Source organism: Periplaneta americana, chromosome 4 (genome assembly GCF_040183065.1).
Source record: "Periplaneta americana isolate PAMFEO1 chromosome 4, P.americana_PAMFEO1_priV1, whole genome shotgun sequence".
Taxonomy (NCBI): Eukaryota; Metazoa; Arthropoda; class Insecta; order Blattodea; family Blattidae; genus Periplaneta; species Periplaneta americana.
In genome coordinates, this window is record NC_091120.1 from 170,306,988 (window position 1) to 170,326,419 (window position 19,432).

Sequence of the window (19,432 nt, forward strand, 5' to 3'; positions counted from 1 at the left end):
TTGTGGTCTAGTCATTTGTTTTAGCGGAAAATTGTATTTTTGCATTGTAGAAGTATTAAAGACTAATATAATTTTATTATAACGTAAATCGAGAAAAGGAAACGTGTGAGGAGCAGTAATTTTACCTCGTATGAGAAATATAATTATTTTTAGTATGCCTAAGTCTAGAGTCTACGGCAATTCAGAAGGCGGTAGTCTGCTAGCGTTTGCGTCGAGAGAGACAGATAGAGAGAGCAAAGCAGCGTACAACATTGCCACATCATACTGCAATACAAATAGTGCAGGAGATAAGTTAAATTATCAAAAGACAATAATGACCTTAGCCGTTGAATACTGTAAGCATAACACTAAGCAAACCCTCTTTTCTTCACTAACAGTGTTCTTTGCACGGTTCTCAATCCCACACCACATGTTTCTGCATTCGTTTCTTGCGAGTTGGCAACGTTGCAGCCAGCATCAAGATGGCCGGAAGCGTTCTGCTCGTCAACGTTTTTAAAATAATTATACACCTTAAACACTATTTTTCGAGCCTGCCTGTGCAATACTTGTCTTTTTACAGTCTCTTCTTCCATTTATTTATCTTACACACACACACACACACACACACACACACACACACACACACACACACACACACACACACACATATATATTAGGCTAAATGTTAGTTTTACTTATTCAATGTATTGAAACACTCACACGTGAACAAACGATCTCGGGAAGTACTTGTTACAGACTGATTCCGATTGGTTCTACTGTACAAGCTTGTGACGTCACATACCAGAAATGCTAAGGCGCATATAGCAGCTGACCGCCTTCCGAAATGCCGTCTAGTCTAGTAACAACTGTAATTATAAGAATGTAATTGAAGACGAACGTAGTGGTGAAACTTCCATAAGAAAAAAGAAACAAGCTTGGGTTTCTTTAGCCCAAGATTTCAATCGCCATTTGGATGTGAAAACCCGAACTATGAAAGAAATCAAACAATGTTATGAAAGTACTAAGAGAAATGCTAAGAAGGATCAAACAAGATACAGTGGAACGTCTAAAAACTGACAGTGATACCTTCACTCTCAAAGAAGATGATATGGGTGTGAAGATCCTATTATCCAGGATCAAGTAGAACCAATAGAAAATGATGATGATTGTTCTGAGTTTAAACGAATCAGTTGGTAATCCTATTTTTCAAATTAATCGTTCATTTACTTACTTACTTACAAATGGTTTTTAGAGAACCCGGAGGTTCATTGCCGCCCTCACGTAAGCCCGCCATCGGTCCCCATCCTGAGCAAGATTAATCCAGTTTCTACTATCATATCCCACCTCTCTCAAATCCATTCTAATATTATCCTCCCATCTACGTCTCGGCCTCCGCAAAGGTATTTATCCCTCCGGCCTCCCAGCTAGCACACTATATGCATTACGCCCTTACTGCTACATGCCCTGCCCATCTCAAACGTCTGGATTTAATGTTCCTAATTATGTCAAGTGAAGAATTAGGCCTATTACTGAAATTTTACTGTATGTTAATTGTTGTTAATGAATTTTATATTATCTTATTTTTGTATTTAAGATCAATATTTTATTTAACATCTTACAAATTAAATACAGTGAACTCTGGATATAGTGAACTCGGTTATAGTGAACATTCGGCTATAGTGAACCTAAATCGTTGGTTCCGACCCTCATACATTAAAAAGTACATTAATATTTCCGTTTATAATGAACCATCGCTTCGGTTATAGTGAACTTTAAAAATTGAAGGTACAAGAGTTGTATTATAACAAATTCTTATTTGAAGTCAGACCTTCTTGTATAAAATTGAAAGAATGTATTGAGGACAACATTCTAAGTTTCTTTCTCCTTTAGTCAAAGGACAAAGGTAGGATTAATGATTCATAGACAATGAGCTATACGGCAACGCATGACACCTTGTCTCACTCCACCGTCGAAGGGTTGCCATTCCGTTCTCAGGCACACTACTCTACTGTTATTTCTAATCCTCCACCGTCAAAGGGTTACCTTTTTTTTTTCTTTCTCAGGAACATTTCCATTATGACGGATAGCATCGAAACAACGAAAAATGAAATTGTCTTCTTTTATTAAAAGGGGACGGACATTAAGTCCAGAACATAAATGAAGGTAAGATTCCGATGGCTTTCAAACTCCATCAACCCCCTCCCAGTTTCCATTAAGTGACCCGGGAAATTCCAAGGCTGAGTATGCAGTCACACCATAACAGCGTTTGTCACATCTACCTGATCAGTCTGTTTCTAGTGTTCGAACAGTGAATGTAGATACTGCATAAAAATATCGAAGCGTGAAGTGTTTTCTTTGAAAGATAAGTCGAATATTATAAATGACATTGAACGTGGTCTTTCGCAAGCGAACTTGGGCCAACAGCATAGTTTAAGTAATTCTACTGTGAGTAACAGTGTAATCCATTACAAAAAAATGAAATATTTTAATTACTGTATAGTATTTTATTTTCTTGTTCACAATTTCATTCATTTCTATCATTTAATGTTAGGGAAGAGACACTTCGGATATAGTGAACGAAATATGCAAGTCCGCAGAGGTTCACTATATCCGGAGTTGACTGTGGGAAATACATACCTGAAATTATGCCCCGTATTTTTTAAACACCCTGTATAGTCAATTGCTCCAAAACACAGAGGGAATCTTGCTTCTTTTTTAATACAAATCATGAATTTGAGCTAAAAACAAAAACTTCGCACAATACAATTTCGAGAGTTTAAACTTACGATATTTTGACTTGGAAGGGATTGAAAATGTTTGCTTTTATCAGCTGAGAAACCGTGTTAGGGCTTGGAAGTTAGAATTCTTACACAGAAAATTGTTGCTACGGATATCATTCTTCATCACATAAAAGCACAGTCTAGTATATTACAGTCACGAAGCTCAATACGTAATAAATATGCATCCATAGATAGTTTCTAACTACTAGGATCGCTACTATCGCCTCATTGCAGACAATGCGAAATAGTGCTTGTACAGTCTATTGTTCCTAGTACCTTCATCAACTCAACATTCGTGACTGTATATACTAGACTGAGATAAAAGTATACTGAAATAGACCCATTATAGTACACTTATTGTTACTTAGTTACCATTACAGTAGGCCTATAGTTTTGAAAAGGTTTTGAAATAATATTGCTCTAAATGTTCAACAGTAATTTCACTAGAGGTTTTGATTTATCTAGAGAAAATCAAAACTCGAGTGAGATTTAATTGACTATTACACGATTAGAAGAAAGTATATAAAGATTAGAAGTAACGAAGTACTCCAATACAATAAAATATTAATTGACTTACGAAAATACAACTGTCTTCAAATACATTATTTTACCATCCCAACTTTATAAATATTACGTTAGATGGCAGTAGTGTGTTATGATTAGCTGTTTTCTTGTTATCAGTTGTGCCAACTATGGAATCTTGATTGAACTCTATGGACGGTTACTAATCAAGAAGGCTTTGTTGATTCAGTTTCATTTTTATTAAAACAGTTGCATTCCACTTCAATTATCCGGATCCCAGTAATCAAGGTCACTTGACAGATGATTTTCAATAAATCTTATATATTAAACAATCTCTGATACGTGACTATCCATAATATCATACAGCAGAAGCTAATAACATAACCTAAATAATATAAACAAGTGTTAGAAAAGTTTTAATTAGGGATGACGAAATAAACAAGAAAAGTTTTAATTAACGATGATGAAATAAAAAATAATCATGAATAATTTTAAAAGAACAATTTTCAAATTTGAATGTTTTAGTGGTTGGTTGTTCAGTTGATGTTATATTGGACGTGTGCGTAAAAGAAGTGGAACTCATTGATGTACATGGTGTATTCCTCAACTTATTCAGAATTTCCGAATGGTGCTCTTCATTTATTTGTAAATAGGGTTTCAGGGAAGATGCATAGCTATGACCAGTGATCTTTATTAATTCTTATTCTTGAATGCCAATGCGAGTCATATTTGAAAGTGCTGTGCAACGACTGGAGTGGTTTGTAATTTTCTGTTTTTTTTTTTTTGTTTGTTTTATTTTTTCACGTCCAGACCAGTGCAGTTTGAAATTTTGGCAAACAAAGAAGCAAATGCTAGGGTAGTGATAAAAATAAACAAATGCTAGGGAAGCGATAAAATTTAAAAAAATGCTAGGAACGCGATAAAATCGTGCGGTAAGTAGCCATGATTGGTTGAAAGACGTCCTTTCGTACAGTTTTATTGGTCAAAAGTAGTATGACGTAGTAAAAGTGTAATAGTCAATGTAAAATAATTATATATATATATATATATATATATATATATATATATATATATAATTTGAACTGGTAATGGAAATTACGGGAAAACGGCTGAACGGATTTTAATAAATGGCCCCTCATTTTGAAGCTTGGAACCCAAAGTTTTTCGGAAAAGTAGTACTTTTCAGTGAAATGTTAATTTTCCTACATGATTTTCCTATTTTCCAAAATCCATCTGTTGTCAGTTTTGAGAACTAATTTTATCGAATCACGGCCGACTTGATTGAATTTCAGAACAAAACACACACTACAATAAACAATAGGCTATTACACGAAGGCCATGACCTGCAGGATTGCCGACATATTTAGAGCTCAATTCAATTTGTTATTAAAAACTGATTCTGCAGTGTATAATAATTTTCTGAGTACAACTGTGTATTGGATATTCAAATCTACGAAACTTGAGGTGGTTTGATGACATTATTATCATTAGAAATTAAATATTATTATAGTTAATATCATGATGCAGCTATTTTTCATTAATTGTACATAATATTGATGCTATATTGATGACATGAAAGTGAAACGTTTTGAGGTTATGTAAGTAAATGTAGAGAATATTTTAATTTAGATCTTCATTTCTATAATTTACTGAGTGGCTGCTATATATAACTACAAAACTTAAGATAATAATATTGTTATTAAAAATCAAATATTTTTATACTTATTAACCCAGTCGTGTTGGGTCTTTTTCATATACTTAATGGCGTTGTAGTGTAGATATTGATATGTGTCATTGTCTTCAGTATTGGCTCGAGAGAGCGCAAAAATTACAGTTCTTAAGGAAAATACATAAAAAGGTATTACTTACTGATAAAATAAGAGGCCTAGAAAATTTTGTAGTCTCCAGATAATTTCAGCAAGATCTCTTAGTAGGATAAAATGATTTTACGCTCTACATTTCAAGTTCTACATGCAGCAGCTATACGAAAATGCTATTGTTCGAAAGCTTAGCAAACCTGACATTTTTTTAACTTTTGCCTACAATCCACAATGACCTGAAATAGCTACTGCTGTCGTCCTGACATTGATACTTGCGTTTTCGCGTTGAAACTCAAAAACTGAAGTTGGATAGGTTCAAGAGAAATTATTTGGCCTAAAAAAATCCAATTAGAGGGAGTATGTTTCATTATTATGGAAGCAAATAACTATTAAAAAGACAAGTATTCTTCATTGAAAATAAATCTGAAAAATTGTTATTTGAACGTCTAACGAACTTAGTTTGCAGCAGCATTTGCTGCACAAGCCACTAGTTGTATTTATAATTTGAAAAATATGATCGTGCAAAAAATGTTGCAAAATACATGTTTGTGAAGTGCATTACAGAATCTCGGGAATTGAAAAACTCGCTCAGCTCGTTTTTCAAACTTTTCCTCGATTTTGTAAAAAGCACTTTCCAATCTTGTCTCATAATATGCTGTTACCGAGACATTAGAAAATTAACAATTGTTATTTGATCCTGACTGTGACAAAACTTTATTGAAGTTGGCAGTAATAGTTCTTACTTTGATGTTTGAGAACGAAAATCATATGAACGCTAGTGAAACCGATAGGTTCTTCCTCAGAATTATAAAACTTGCAGTGTGTGTATCCGAGCGCTTCCCAGGTAACGAGTTGAAAAAAAATGAACTGCAAAGCGAAAGCAAAGTTCCTTTGCATCTGCTTCTTTTCACCTGGTTACAGTCGACCTTGTTTATTTGTGTAAGCCAGTTCTTTTCTCTGCGAACGGGCGGACGGGGAGGTTCAGTTTGTATACTTTGGACTCCACTAGAAACTGCACTTCCCCCCTATCCCTCACAATTTTATAAACTTAAAGGAACTCAAATTATATATACTCTGAAGCTTTCTTCGTAGTTTCTCTATAAGAAAACGATATTGTCTAACTGACAGCTTCACCTGGTTTCATTGTCTGATTTTTAGCTATAAATATTTATTCAGTAACGTAGACGCTGTAGTAATAATAATAATAATAATAATAATCATAATAATAATAATAATAAATAACGATGATAATAATAACAATATTATTATTATTATTATTATTATTATTATTATCATCGTTATTTATTATTATTATTAACAATGCAAAATTGACATTCTTACAGCATCCAGTTGAGGAGAATATAGATAATTATTTCAATGAAAAACGGAAGCAAGTCGTACACTTAGGAATAAAGAGAGGTTGCTTGAAGGAAAAACTGAGTGAGGTAGAAACAAATAGTAAGAATAAAAACACTCGAGATTTTGTATATAAGAGTATAAAATAATTTAAGAACGGATATCAAGCAAGAGTAAACGTGATCAAGGATGAGAATGGTGACTTGCTTGCAGATTCTCATTCAATCCTGAACAGATGGAAAGACTATTTTGGGCAGCTACTAAATGTACATAGGCCAAATAGAAATGATCGGGACGAAATTCAAATACAAACTGCTGAGCCATTTATGCCCGAAGCCACACTTTCAGAAGTCGCTACTATCGCCGAAATTGCGATAGAAAATCTCAAACGGTACAAGTCTCCCGGTATCGATGAAATTCCAGCAGAATTAATACAAGAGGGTGGAAACGCATTATCTAGCGAAATTTATAAACTTGTACTTGCTATTTGGGAAAAGGAAATTGTACCAGAACAATGGAAGGAGTCCATAATTGTACCTATTTTTAAGAAAGGGGACAAGACTAACTGTGGTAACTTTCGAGGAATATCACTTTTGCTGATGCTGTACAAAATTTTGTCCAATATTCTTTTGAGAAGATTAACTCCGTACGTAGATCGAATTATTGGGGATCATCAGTGCGGTTTTAGGCATAATAGATCGACTATTGCTCAGATTTTTTTTGTATTCGACAGATATTGGAGAAAAAATGGGAGTATAATAGTACAGTACATCAGTTATACATAGATTTCAAAAAGGCATATGACTCGGTTAAGAGGGAAGTATTATATTATATTCTTATTGAATTTGGTACTCCCAAGAAACTAGTTAGATTAAGTTAATAAAAATGTGTCTCAGTGAAACGTACAGCAGAGTCCGTATAGGCCAATTTCTATCTGATGCTTTTCCAATTCACTCGGGCTAAAGCAAGGAGATGCAATGTCACCTTTACTTTTTAACTTCACTCTAGAATATGCCATTAGGAAAGTTCAGGAAAACAGAGAGGGTTTAGAATTGAATGGGTTACATCAGCTTCTTGTCTATGCGGATGACGTGAATATATTAGGAGAAAATCCACAAACGATTATGGAAAACACGGAAATTGTAAGGGTAAAGCGATAGGTTTGGAAGTACAATAGTGGCAAAAAACCGGACCGACCCTTGTAGCTGATTTCAGAGCCTTGTTCACTCCAGAGCGTCGTGCATATTTCTTGGACCCGAAACCACCTGTGCAGTTGAACAACAGCCACGCAGCTGGTTACTGTTTTCGTCTTCATTGAGTAACAAAAACCCATATTATCTTCATAAAGAAAATGAGTAATATGTAGGCAAAATTTGGTTTATACAGTAGAATTCCTCGTATCCGGCAACTGTGGGACAAAGCCAGTGCCGGATACCTGATTTTCCCGGATAATTGAAAAATACTTTTCTGGTCCAAGGAATATGCACTGACACTCAGGAGTGAACAAGGCTCTGAAATCAGCTGCAAGGGTCGGTCCGTTTTTTGCCACTACTGTACATCCCGAAAAGACAAAGTGTATGATTATGTCTAGTGACCAGAATATTGTACGAAATGGGAACATAAAAATTGAAAGTTTATCCTTCGAAGAGGTGGAAAAATTCAAATATCTTGGAGCAACAGCAATAAATATAAATGGCACTCGGGAAGAAATTAAACACAGAATAAATATGGGAAATGCCTGTTGTTATTCGGTTGAGAAGCTTTTGCCATTTAATCTGCTGTCAAAAAGTCTGAAAGTTAAAATTTATAAAACAGTTATATTACAGGTTGTTCTGTATGGTTGTGAAACTTGGACTCTCACTTTGAGAGAGGAACAGAGATTAAGGGTGTTTGAGAATAAGGTTCTTAGGAAAATATTTGGAGCTAAGAGGGATGAAGTTACAGGAGAATGGAGAAAGTTACACAACACAGAACTGCACGCATTGTATTCTTCAACCGGCATAATTAGGAACTTTAAATCCAGACGTTTCAGATGGGCAGGGCATGTAGCGCGTATGGGCGAATCCGGAAATGCATATAGAGTGTTAGTTGGGAGGCCTATATGGCTTGTAGTATGGATAATTAATTTTACTTACTCTGGAATCTGCGAATGCAAATTAAAATACATCTTTCTGAAATGTATTTTATTTGTATTTATTCATTTTGTTTTACATGTAAATGTTATAACTTTGGTCATATAGCCATAGAGTGTAACACGATAGCATTACATCAGTACAACCTTATACTCTTACATTGTTTGAAAATAGCTACTCATCAGTAGCGTTCTTAGTTATGACTAGTGCATGTGACTGAGATAAAACACGCTGTATTCATGTTTAACTGCAACGTTCTTGTGTACATCGTAGACATTAGTTCTATTAACAGTTCGTTACCAAATTTTATGCTATTAGATGATTATTTCTGTTGTATTAGGCCTTATAAAACATGTACTTATTAGGCCTTTTATAATCAAGAAGAAACCAACGAATAGGTTTTCCAGAGCATCTTAACACTTGTAAGTTATTGCGTTTTACTCAAAATAGGCAAATATAATCATTGCTGTTTTGTTTTTCTATTACCCCTGACCACATACAGTATTTATATCAGATTAGCCATTCTCATACACTGCTTCGCCGATTTAGTAGAATGCGTTTGAGTCTAAAGAAAGCAGAAAACAGTACAACGTGGTCTGTTGTTGTGACGAGAATTCAAGCCCCTGCACATCGGTAAGATATCATGTCACAAACACGTTCACGTCTGAGTATTTCTGACAAAGTAAATATTATTCAACGCCTTGAAAGCGGCTCAAATGTTAAGGATATTGCTGGAGAGACTAAGGTACCGGTAGTATTTATATATTTCTCTATTTATTTCTTTAATTCTTTCCTTATTTAGTTAATTAATTATTCATTCATTCATTCATTCATTCATTCATTCATTCATTCATTCATTCATTCATTCATTCATTCATTTTCCTTCACTCCATTCATTCCTTTATTCCTTCCTTCCTTTACTCACTCACTCACTTACTCACTCACTCCTTTCTTTCGTTATTCATTCATTCATTCATTCTCCTTCACTTCTCCATTAATTCTTTTATTCCTTTCTTCACTCACTCACTCACTCACTCACTCACTCACTCACTCACTCACTCACTCACTCACTCCTTTCTTTCGTTATTCATTTATTCATTTTCTTTCACTCCTTCATTCATTAATTTATTCCTTCCTTCACTCACTCACTCACTCCTTTGTTTTGTTATTCATTCATTCATTCATTTTCCTTCACTCCTTCATTTCTTCGTTCCTTCACTCACCCACCCACTCACTCATTCACTCACTCACTCCTTCCTTTCGTTATTCATTCATTCATTCATTCATTCATTCATTCATTCATTCATTCATTCATTCATTCATTCATTCATTCATTCATTCATTCATTCATTTATTATTGTATTTTATAAATAGATGTATTCTAGGAAAAACTAATTTGTATTAACGTTTTATCAGATTGACTCTTAAATATCCATTTCCATATGATTGATTTTTTACCCTCCATAACATTCCTTGACTTTCATGATCTGTCTAAATATGCTTGCTGATTGCAGGGTGCTTGCTTCGCGTGTTATATCTAAGTAGGTAAACATTGCCTTTCTACTATATCGACGGAGCAGTGTATTATGAAATGGCAACATACTCGTATAAAAGAGAACAATCACCAGGATCTCCACTGTTGGAAGTTGACTTTTTGTTAACAACCGCTAAATGGAAGTACTTCTGCATGCAATTCCATCAGGGTTATAACATGACTTGTTTTGCAGTCGCTAGATGGCAACATAGTCAGTTTGGAAAAGTTGTCTTGAAAGGTCATTAGGCTGATCAATCTGATATATGTGATCAGGGCTGTTACACACAATAACCGTAATTAGAAATGCTATAACTATTAAATTTTTTGTATTTGTTAACACAATAAGTTTTAAACAACATAATTCCACAAGTCACTGTTCCTAATTTATAGAAAATTTAGTTTACAATTCTACCTTAAAACTATAAACATACTACATATAGTCTTTTCTTTTGATGCAAATTAATTCACTTCCATCTAGTCATATCGAAAGTTGTCGGAGATTCATATCATTGCGAGAAACCAATAAAAATTTACTAATTGATAAACAATTCGATAATAACACTGAGCGTAATATAGGCTATACGTGTCTGATTCAAAGTGTGTAACTTTGTCAAAATAGTAGGGCGAATATAATCTAAAATTTAGGTTTTCTCATTTACAACAGAAAATCATAATCACGTTACATAACAGTTTCCGTTCTGGTCTCTAAGTCTAGTTGTTGCCATGGTTACTATTAAATCTGAAGTTTGCGGATTGAGTTCCATCTTGGGCCCATTTCACGAAAGTTACAAATTACAAATATACAAGTGTATTGGAATTAAAGCCAGCAGCAATAAATTACAAATTACAGTAAAATGTCCATGGTGTTCAGGTAAAGGAGCTTATCCCACAAAAGAAATATCTTTTAGGAACAACAAAAATTACATTTTAACACATTATTATTATTATTATTATTATTATTATTATTATTATTATTATTATGTCCATGAAGAGGACATAAATGGAAGAATAAACAAAGGAAGTATAGCGATATCAAGACTAAACAGCATTTTATGGGACCGAGATATTACAATAAAAACAAAATAGTAATATACGTTACAAGAGCGGTATGTTGACGTTTTCATAGTCGAGGAAAAGATTGAAAAAGCGAAACGTAGTTGAGCTTTTTTAATTTCCGAGAACATGAAAACAAACATACCACTCGTGTATCGTACATTATTTTGTGCGAAGATCGTTTATTACATACCTGAAAGACGAATTTCTAATTAGTTGCAATGAAATCTCTATGTTGGTTTCTATTTAATGACGGCAACTTCGGAGCACCAAAATATCTTTCTTCAACATTGTTGCTGTAAAATGTTTTCTGTGTTTACTATACTCCAGCAGGCCGTGATATACGTCTGTCTTTTTTTTCCCCCAGTCTATAATTGCGTACTTAAAACAAACGGTAAGGTTATGTAATGATTTATTTTTCATTTTAATATTTTAACAATATTATTTATATAACATATTGCAGTAATAACATCGGCATCTGGAGTCTTGTTGATTTTTTCACGGCTTCCTTAATGTTACTTGTATCAGGAATGCAATAAGTTTCGTGGAGTAGTAGATTTTACTTAATTTTTGCAAATATTTAAAAACAATAATTAACATTGCAATTTAGGTGAAATTGCAGTGGTAAGTTTCCAATTTATAATTATTACTATGTTAAACGTCTCTAAAAATAATATGTTAAAAGCCTAAAGCAGTAAAATGAATGTCGCGCTTAAGCGGTAAGAAGAGGGAAATTGTTATGTGTGTTACGTTGGGAATACTGAATGTGGTATTTCACATTTACCACGTATTGGTTCTGTGCGGAAAACAAGCAAATACGCACGATCTCGCACAAACATAATTGTCAAAATCATATCTTCATATTTCGTAATTAAATTTTAACTAATTATTGAAAAATGTCAAATTAAAAATAATGAGAGTTTATTTTTGTAATTGTACCACTGATTTATAAAAGGTAGGCCATGGATGATTTATATAATAAGCTTTGTTTACTTAATATCGGTCATGCATTTTCCAAAAGGAATTGTTGAAGTTAATATCAATAACACAATCAACAAACAGGAATACACAACAGAACGGAATTTGAACTACAACACTACAATTAAATATGATGTAGATATAGATTTTTTAAGTCACACATCTCTTATAGTCTTCAGATTACTGATAAGTAACAGTGGCGAAGCTAACGTGTAAATACTGGGTAGGCTGGAAAAAATCTGCTTATCTTGTATCTTTTTATAGAGCAGAAGTTTATTGGCTTTTCTACCAATTTTTTTGTGACACAGATCCCATAAGAAGATGATGACCACTCATTTTCACCCCTAAACAGAATAATCCGCCGATCGGTTAATACAGTCATGTCAATTGATGCTCATAGGAGCAAGCGCGCGCTTTAGAGCTCAGGACAGCCTGAGCGCTTTACAGCGGAAAGGAAAGAGACAGACGAAAGAGGTAGTATATGCCGCTTGTTCGAGCTATATTCAGGGATGGCCAGCACTGATTCAATAGATAAAGGGAAGAGAACTTATTAAAACTGTATCCATGTTAATTTTTAAAACTGTCTGAGAAGTATAAGTGCATTATAAGAATGTAAGTTTTAATTTTAATGCTCATTTTTCACAAGTTTGATTTTTTTTATTGAAAAGAAATATTTTCTCAACTTTTTTTTTATAGAAAAGTGAAATTTTCAGATATAGGCCTATTTAAGTAGCCTTACAGAATGTTTTCGTAAATCTAATATACCGTAAATACGTGTTACTGAAGGTAGTGTATTGAAAGTTTTGAAAATATTCGCATGGAAATTGTTTGTAAGGAAATGAATTAACAAAGCAACTACCGTCGCGCGGGGTGACTTTGTGCCATTCGCGAAAAACGTATGGAAGTATTCTTTAAGACCGTGACGAGGTTTTAAAGTCTACGTGTTTACGTTTAGTAGTCTTTAAAACCTTGTGACGGTTTTTAAAGACTACTTCCTTACGTTTTTTTATGAAATGCGCGAATGGCACAAAGTCACCCTGCGCGACGGTACTGTTACATCATAAGCAAAAGATACGTGCTCATGTGTTGTAAAAATGTCAGTTCTATACCTTCAGCACATTTCGAGAAAATAATTTAATATTCTGATGATAGGAAGTTGTTCACTAATATCACATTAAAATCATAATGCGAATGTTAGTTACACTTAAAACATATACAGCACCTAGGTAACTTTGCTTTGTACTGTAATATTGTTTTGATCGGTTTATTGATTACTTTTATAAGCTAAAAGTATCATCAATATCAATTCCAACTTATCATATCATACTCAATCTCTCTTTTTTGGGGGGGGGATATGACTTTTTTTATGAATGATGCATTTCATCCGTTTAGTACAGTATAGTTGTACTACTATGGAATTTATGTGAATATTCCTTCTTACCTTTTTATTATGTTATTAACGTTTAAAACACAACTGCAATATTAAGAAATTGGTATTAGTACTTTTGTTTTACAGACAATATAGATAATATTAAACAGAAAGAAGCCATATAAAAATAACGACACAAAATTTCATGTTCCGTTTGAAGTTTGTGCACCACTGTTTTCTTAATCTAACAGGCTGCTTATTCATATACACAACCCTTCCTCTTTCCGTCCTTAGCGCTTGATCCCGCGCACGACGTCGAAGGTCAGAAAAATGCGCTTGCTTTGACATCACTGGGTTAATAGGATGACGGATATTCGGGGTTATACTGTAAACGTTATTTCTTTCTCAGAATTTTCTTCTACGACGACTATATTCATAAACCTCAACTTCTTCGTCATAAGAAAAAGAATAAATGATTTTCTTCTTTTTTACAAAGCACACTTCAACCAATTTTAGGATATGAAACAATATAACCTCTAATTTATCTGTTTATCCACATCAAGAGTAGGGTAAGAATTTGTTACAAAATTTGTAATTTTGTAACATGCAATTTGTAAAATTATAAACAAATGATAATTTAATTTGCAGGATTATTACCTACAACCTGTTATTTTTTATATCACTTACAAATTTACAAGAGCATCTTTGTGAAACAAAAAAATTTGTGAATATGTAAATTTGTATCTTTTTTCGACTGTAATTTGTACTTTCGTGAACAAGGTCCTGCTCGTATAGGAAGCTACTTCATTTATTTATTCATTGTTTCCTTTACAATACCACTCCAAATACTATTTTTGAAGGGTCGTTTCCACTTGATGATTTTTGGATGTTTTCTTTTTGTGAGGACGACTATCTAAACCTAAATATAGTCTAGGTTTTTATGATCCAAGTTACACATGTCTGCTCATAGTGTTTACCACACGAACTTGTAAACTTGATCTCTTTTGTTACGGTGCTAATTCACTTTCGCGAACATCGATGTAGGGAACTGTCACTGTTGTAAAACATCACAAACATTCTGGAGAAGAATGACGATCCGCAGACCACAGACGAGGCAGAAATCAGGCATTATCCCACCGTAGAATATCCAGGCCACACCTCAAGAAATTCCTCAGAATGATAATCATCTACTTCGTACTTATTTTCGTCGTCGAACCAACTACATTTTTAAATATTTGCTGGAAGGAACCAAATTTTGACTTGTGTTGACCGGCTGCTTAGACAGGGAAGGCTTGGTTATGCTTAGCTCGCACTACAGTATATATTAGACTGTCGCTTGAATAATAAATTATTTAATACGGTGATGACGGGGCGCGTGCTAGAGCTGCTCTTGCTTCAGCTCCAGCGCCCAGACGTGCTGGGGCCAGCCCGTCCTGCCCTTGCCTTTCCGCTGGCTCTCCGCCGCCGCCGCCGCCGCCGCTGCTGCTGTTGGCCCGCACTCCGCTCCCAAGATGCCGCTCCCCTGCAACACAAACACGAGTTTTTCTTTAGTTGATTGTTATGTTCACCCTTTAGCCGAGTTTAGAATTTACGCTACATGGAATAAATAAAATAAAATCTGTGATATGACACAATCACACGAATATCGCTGTAGCATGTAGTATATACAGGGACATCATTTTATTTTTACTAATATTGCTAATATTAACCTGGCTATACCTTTGGATTAACGGTTGAGAACCGGAAACACCGTTTGCTATCCCTTTTCACGACTGGAGTTCGATGATACTGGCGTAAAATACAAACAAATCACTTTACTAGGTATAGGAGGGAAGAAAAGTAGTTCATCCATTTACGTAAACTAGGAAATATCGCGATTTTGAGTTTGATAATTTTCATTAGGTTTTTGTTTATTCAAAATGCAGTATTATATTAACAGTAAGCGTTTTTACTCACGAACTGAGCTATCCATTCGGAAGTATTCATTATGCAGTGTACATTATACTGTCTGCAGCACATTTTTGTACAATTTAGAAAATGAAGTTAAATTGAAAAATAATCATAATATGAATATTTAAACACATTTTTGAAAATTATAGCCGTTCATTTCGATACAGGCCTCAGTTTTTTGTGCGTATTATCGCACTATAAACTATTGTACCTAATTCCAATTACCAGTTTCGTCCTTCGTACTAGTAACTCATGTTGAAATAATTCTGTACCTACTCTATAAAAGAGTACCTTACGTACTGTAAATTCAATCTTCACTTCTGCCCGATCCGAAAAGATAAAATTACTCAGACATGCTATCTACTGTCCGTCCAACTGATTTTGTCGCAGAGTTATAGAAAGGGGGGAAATCACGTAACAGTTAATTACTTAACGAGGACCTTTTATTTAAGTTATTTTAAACAGTTGTATAATATTACGTAGACGTCCAATTCCTAACAGAAATTAATGTTTTCAGAAAAGAGCTAAGACAGCCCAGTCACTAGCCTTTACAGAGGGGCAAGCAGAAAAGGGGGGGAACCGAGATGCTACGTAGGCAAACGGACGACAGTACCTGTGCGAAAATATGATTCAATATTGAAAGCTCTTTCGTCACTGTAAAACGCGAACATATTTCTGGAACGTACTATACTCACTAACTCAGTAATGTTTACTATGACCGTAAGGCGACTTTGACTGCGTACGCAGCCTTGGTTCTCTGTGGAGGACGATTGGAAGTTTACTAGTAGAGGGAGTGGGAGTAAAGTAGATTCAAGAACTCAGGTACAATAAAAATCGAAGTAAAAATACCCTGTAGAATGTTTTATTTTCGCTTCGCGCTGGCAGAGTTAATGCCATTAAGATCTTGTCCTCCATTAAAACAACTTTAATCAATACAGTAGCTAAATACATATAATACATTTGAATTATAAATGTGTACAATACATTGAAGATTCAACAGCAATAGCCTTGAGTTAAGTTTTAACTACTAGCACATGTTTATTTAATTAGATCTGTTTAAGTGATTAAAGCTTATGTGAAAAGGTAATAATTTATATACGAATAAGAAAGCTCGGAGCAGAAGAATATATCAGATGATAGACCATCTCTGGGCTTAAGAGGGAAGTGACAGGACGCAGAAACATCTTGCGCTTACATCTCTTTATAAACAGATCAGATAAGGCACGAGTGGGATTTAATTGACTATTACACGATTAGAAGAAAGTACATAAAGATTAGAAGAAATAAAGTACTCTGATACAATAAAATATTAATTGACTTACTGAAATTTTATTTCACTAATGTTAGCTTCATCAAAACGTTTGAACGGAGCCTCCATTTTCAGTTGACTAATCTCTGCGGTAAACAAATGACGATCTCAAAGCATGTTTTATAGTACCGGTACCGTAAAGAATTTGCAGTTTGAAATGTTGGCAAACAAAAAAACAAATGGTAGGGAGGTGGTAAAAACAGAAGAAAGTATATAAAGATTAGAAAAATAAAGTACAGTAACATAATAAAATAGATATTAATTGATTTACTAAAATTCTATTTCACTAATGTTAGCTTCACCAAAACGTTTGAACGGAGCCGCCATTTTCAGTCGACTATCTTTGCGGGAAATAAATGACGATCGCAAAGCATGTTTTATAGTACCGTAAAGTATTTGCAGTTTGAAATGTTGGCAAACAAAAAAAAAATGCTAGGGAAGTGATAAAAACAAACAAATGCTAGGGAAGTGATAACAGTAAACAAATGCTAGGGAAGTGATAAAATTGTAGCGATAAACAGCTCTTACTGGTTGAAACACGTCCTTTCGTACCGTTTTATTGGTCAAAAGTAGTATGACGTAGTAAAAGTGTAATAGTTAAACAAACATGTTTCCTCATTGTTCGCTCCTTTTGCAAATCACTCGCAAACCAAGTTACTCGTAATCCAAGGTTTTACTGTATTATACATATATCCAATGTGTCTTTAGCTTCAGTCTTAAGGTAGCTGGAATACGGAGCCTACTTGTCAGCTTATGGCACATTAAAGATTGTCACCAAGGTAACACATATCAATAAAAATAAAAAAAAATCGGAAAAAATGCTCATATCAGCTTGGGTCTAGGGCATTTCGTAACCGGAAATTTCGTCACCGTTATATTTTGTCACCTATTTTTGTCATTAGTTTTTTGATCATCAAATACATTTTGTCACCATGTTTTTTGTCACTGAGGAGATTTTGTCACCGAAGATATTTCGTCATCATATACATTATGTCATCTTTTATACTGATGGGATTTCGTCACCAAAATGATATAGCAAATTGTATAGAGGCTGTTTTTATTATGAGTCCAAAACCATCACTGTATAATTATTTTTATGCTCTGTATTAACATTGATTCTGAAGTTGCATGCATTCATCTGTTTTTATGGAGTTTCAACAAAAATTTCCACTGAAGTTATGATCTATGGCACGTAGATAACGAAGAATGTTATCTTCTGTTCTACAGGCTTCATACTTATCGACAATTCTTGAAATTCTGTTATCTAAGGACGTGTATTTCCTTTTTTTTTCTGACTACTTCTAATTTCTCAATGTCCTCATGTATCCTTGCAGTCTCCTTCTTTAGTAACTGAAGGACATGGTAAAAGGAGGGATTTGCTTTGCCCGTTAAAGTATTGAGATGTCTATGCCACCCTTCGCAAGTATTTGTTGTTCTGGGCAGGTTTTCCCTGGTACGAATGTAGCAATTCTATGTACCGGTAGGTATTATTTTTTACGTGGTACAGTCATTAAGTTCTGACACTGACGCCTGAAGGGTAGGCACCCACAAGAATCTGGATGTCTCATAAGATGCCGCGTGATACGGCGTACACTTAAACAGATCGACATCCAGTCGCCGTTGGCCGCTATGCACGTCTGCCAACGTTGGTGTAGCTGCTGGAAGCACTGCTGAAAGATGTTGGCAGGAAGATGCCGTATGGCTTCTCTTGTGGCAGTCATGACCTTTTCGGCCGCATAAAAATTACGCCCACGTAGGATTGATTTCTTGAGGGGAAAGAGAAAAAAAAATCGCATGGTGCGAGAGCAGGTGAGTACGGAGGGTGTGGCAAAACAGCGACCTGTTGCCTTGCAAGTTGCTCTTGGACAAGGATGGAGCGATGTGCAGGGGCGTTGTCGTGTAGCAACAGCCAATTCTTCCTATGCCAAAGCTCAGGACGCTTACGACGAATTGAATTGCGCAAACGGCCAAGAATCTCTTTGTAGAGGATCTTGTCTACAGTTGCACCTTGTGGGATGAATTCTATGTGAACAATTCCATTTGAATAAAAAAACTTGAAGCATCACCTTGCCTTTTGACCTGTCTTGTTGCGGATTTTTCTGTCGTGGAAATAATGGCGTTTTCTAGGTGGCGGATTGTCGCTTCAGTTGCGGATCGTAAAGGAAACACCATGTTTCGTCTCCAGTTACGATTGGTTATAGCAGTTTCGCCTAATTTCTGACAGAACGTGACGTTTGCCCGTTGCTCAAACTGCAACGTACTCGAGTTCCGACGCGCGCATTCAAATCACCGTCACAACAATGACCGTAGTTCTGCTTACACTATATGCACGTAACTGTATGATGCTGGGACGAGAGACTAACTGACAAGGCATCATATCACGGCGCCACCTATCCGTTCTAGTGCACCACACCGCCAGTATGCCCTCAGTCTCAGAACTTAATGAATGTACCACGTATAGGCACCATTAAGGGAAGCGACACGAAGAGGGGGAAAATTGTGGTGGCAAATAGTGATGAAGAAATTAAATTGGTGACAAAAGTGATTTCGTGACAAAACATGGTGGTAACAAAAGTAAATCGGTGACAAAATGTTGTAGTGGCAAATGTAATATGTGACGAAATCACCGGGTGACGAAAAATCGGTGGAA

The 19,432-nt window shown here is 35.0% G+C and overlaps 1 protein-coding gene across 1 annotated transcript in view; it reads right to left on the reverse strand.

Annotated features, from left to right (window-relative positions):
• Positions 1–9,441: 9,441 nt before the first annotated feature.
• Positions 9,442–19,432, reverse strand: part of LOC138698419 (heart- and neural crest derivatives-expressed protein 2-like) — a 53,749-nt gene continuing 43,758 nt past the window's right edge. Inside the window, exon 3 of the mRNA XM_069824308.1 lies at positions 9,442–15,045. Coding sequence (XP_069680409.1) covers positions 14,902–15,045 — 144 coding nt within the window. The 3' untranslated portion in view covers positions 9,442–14,901. The remainder of the gene's footprint in view (positions 15,046–19,432) is intronic.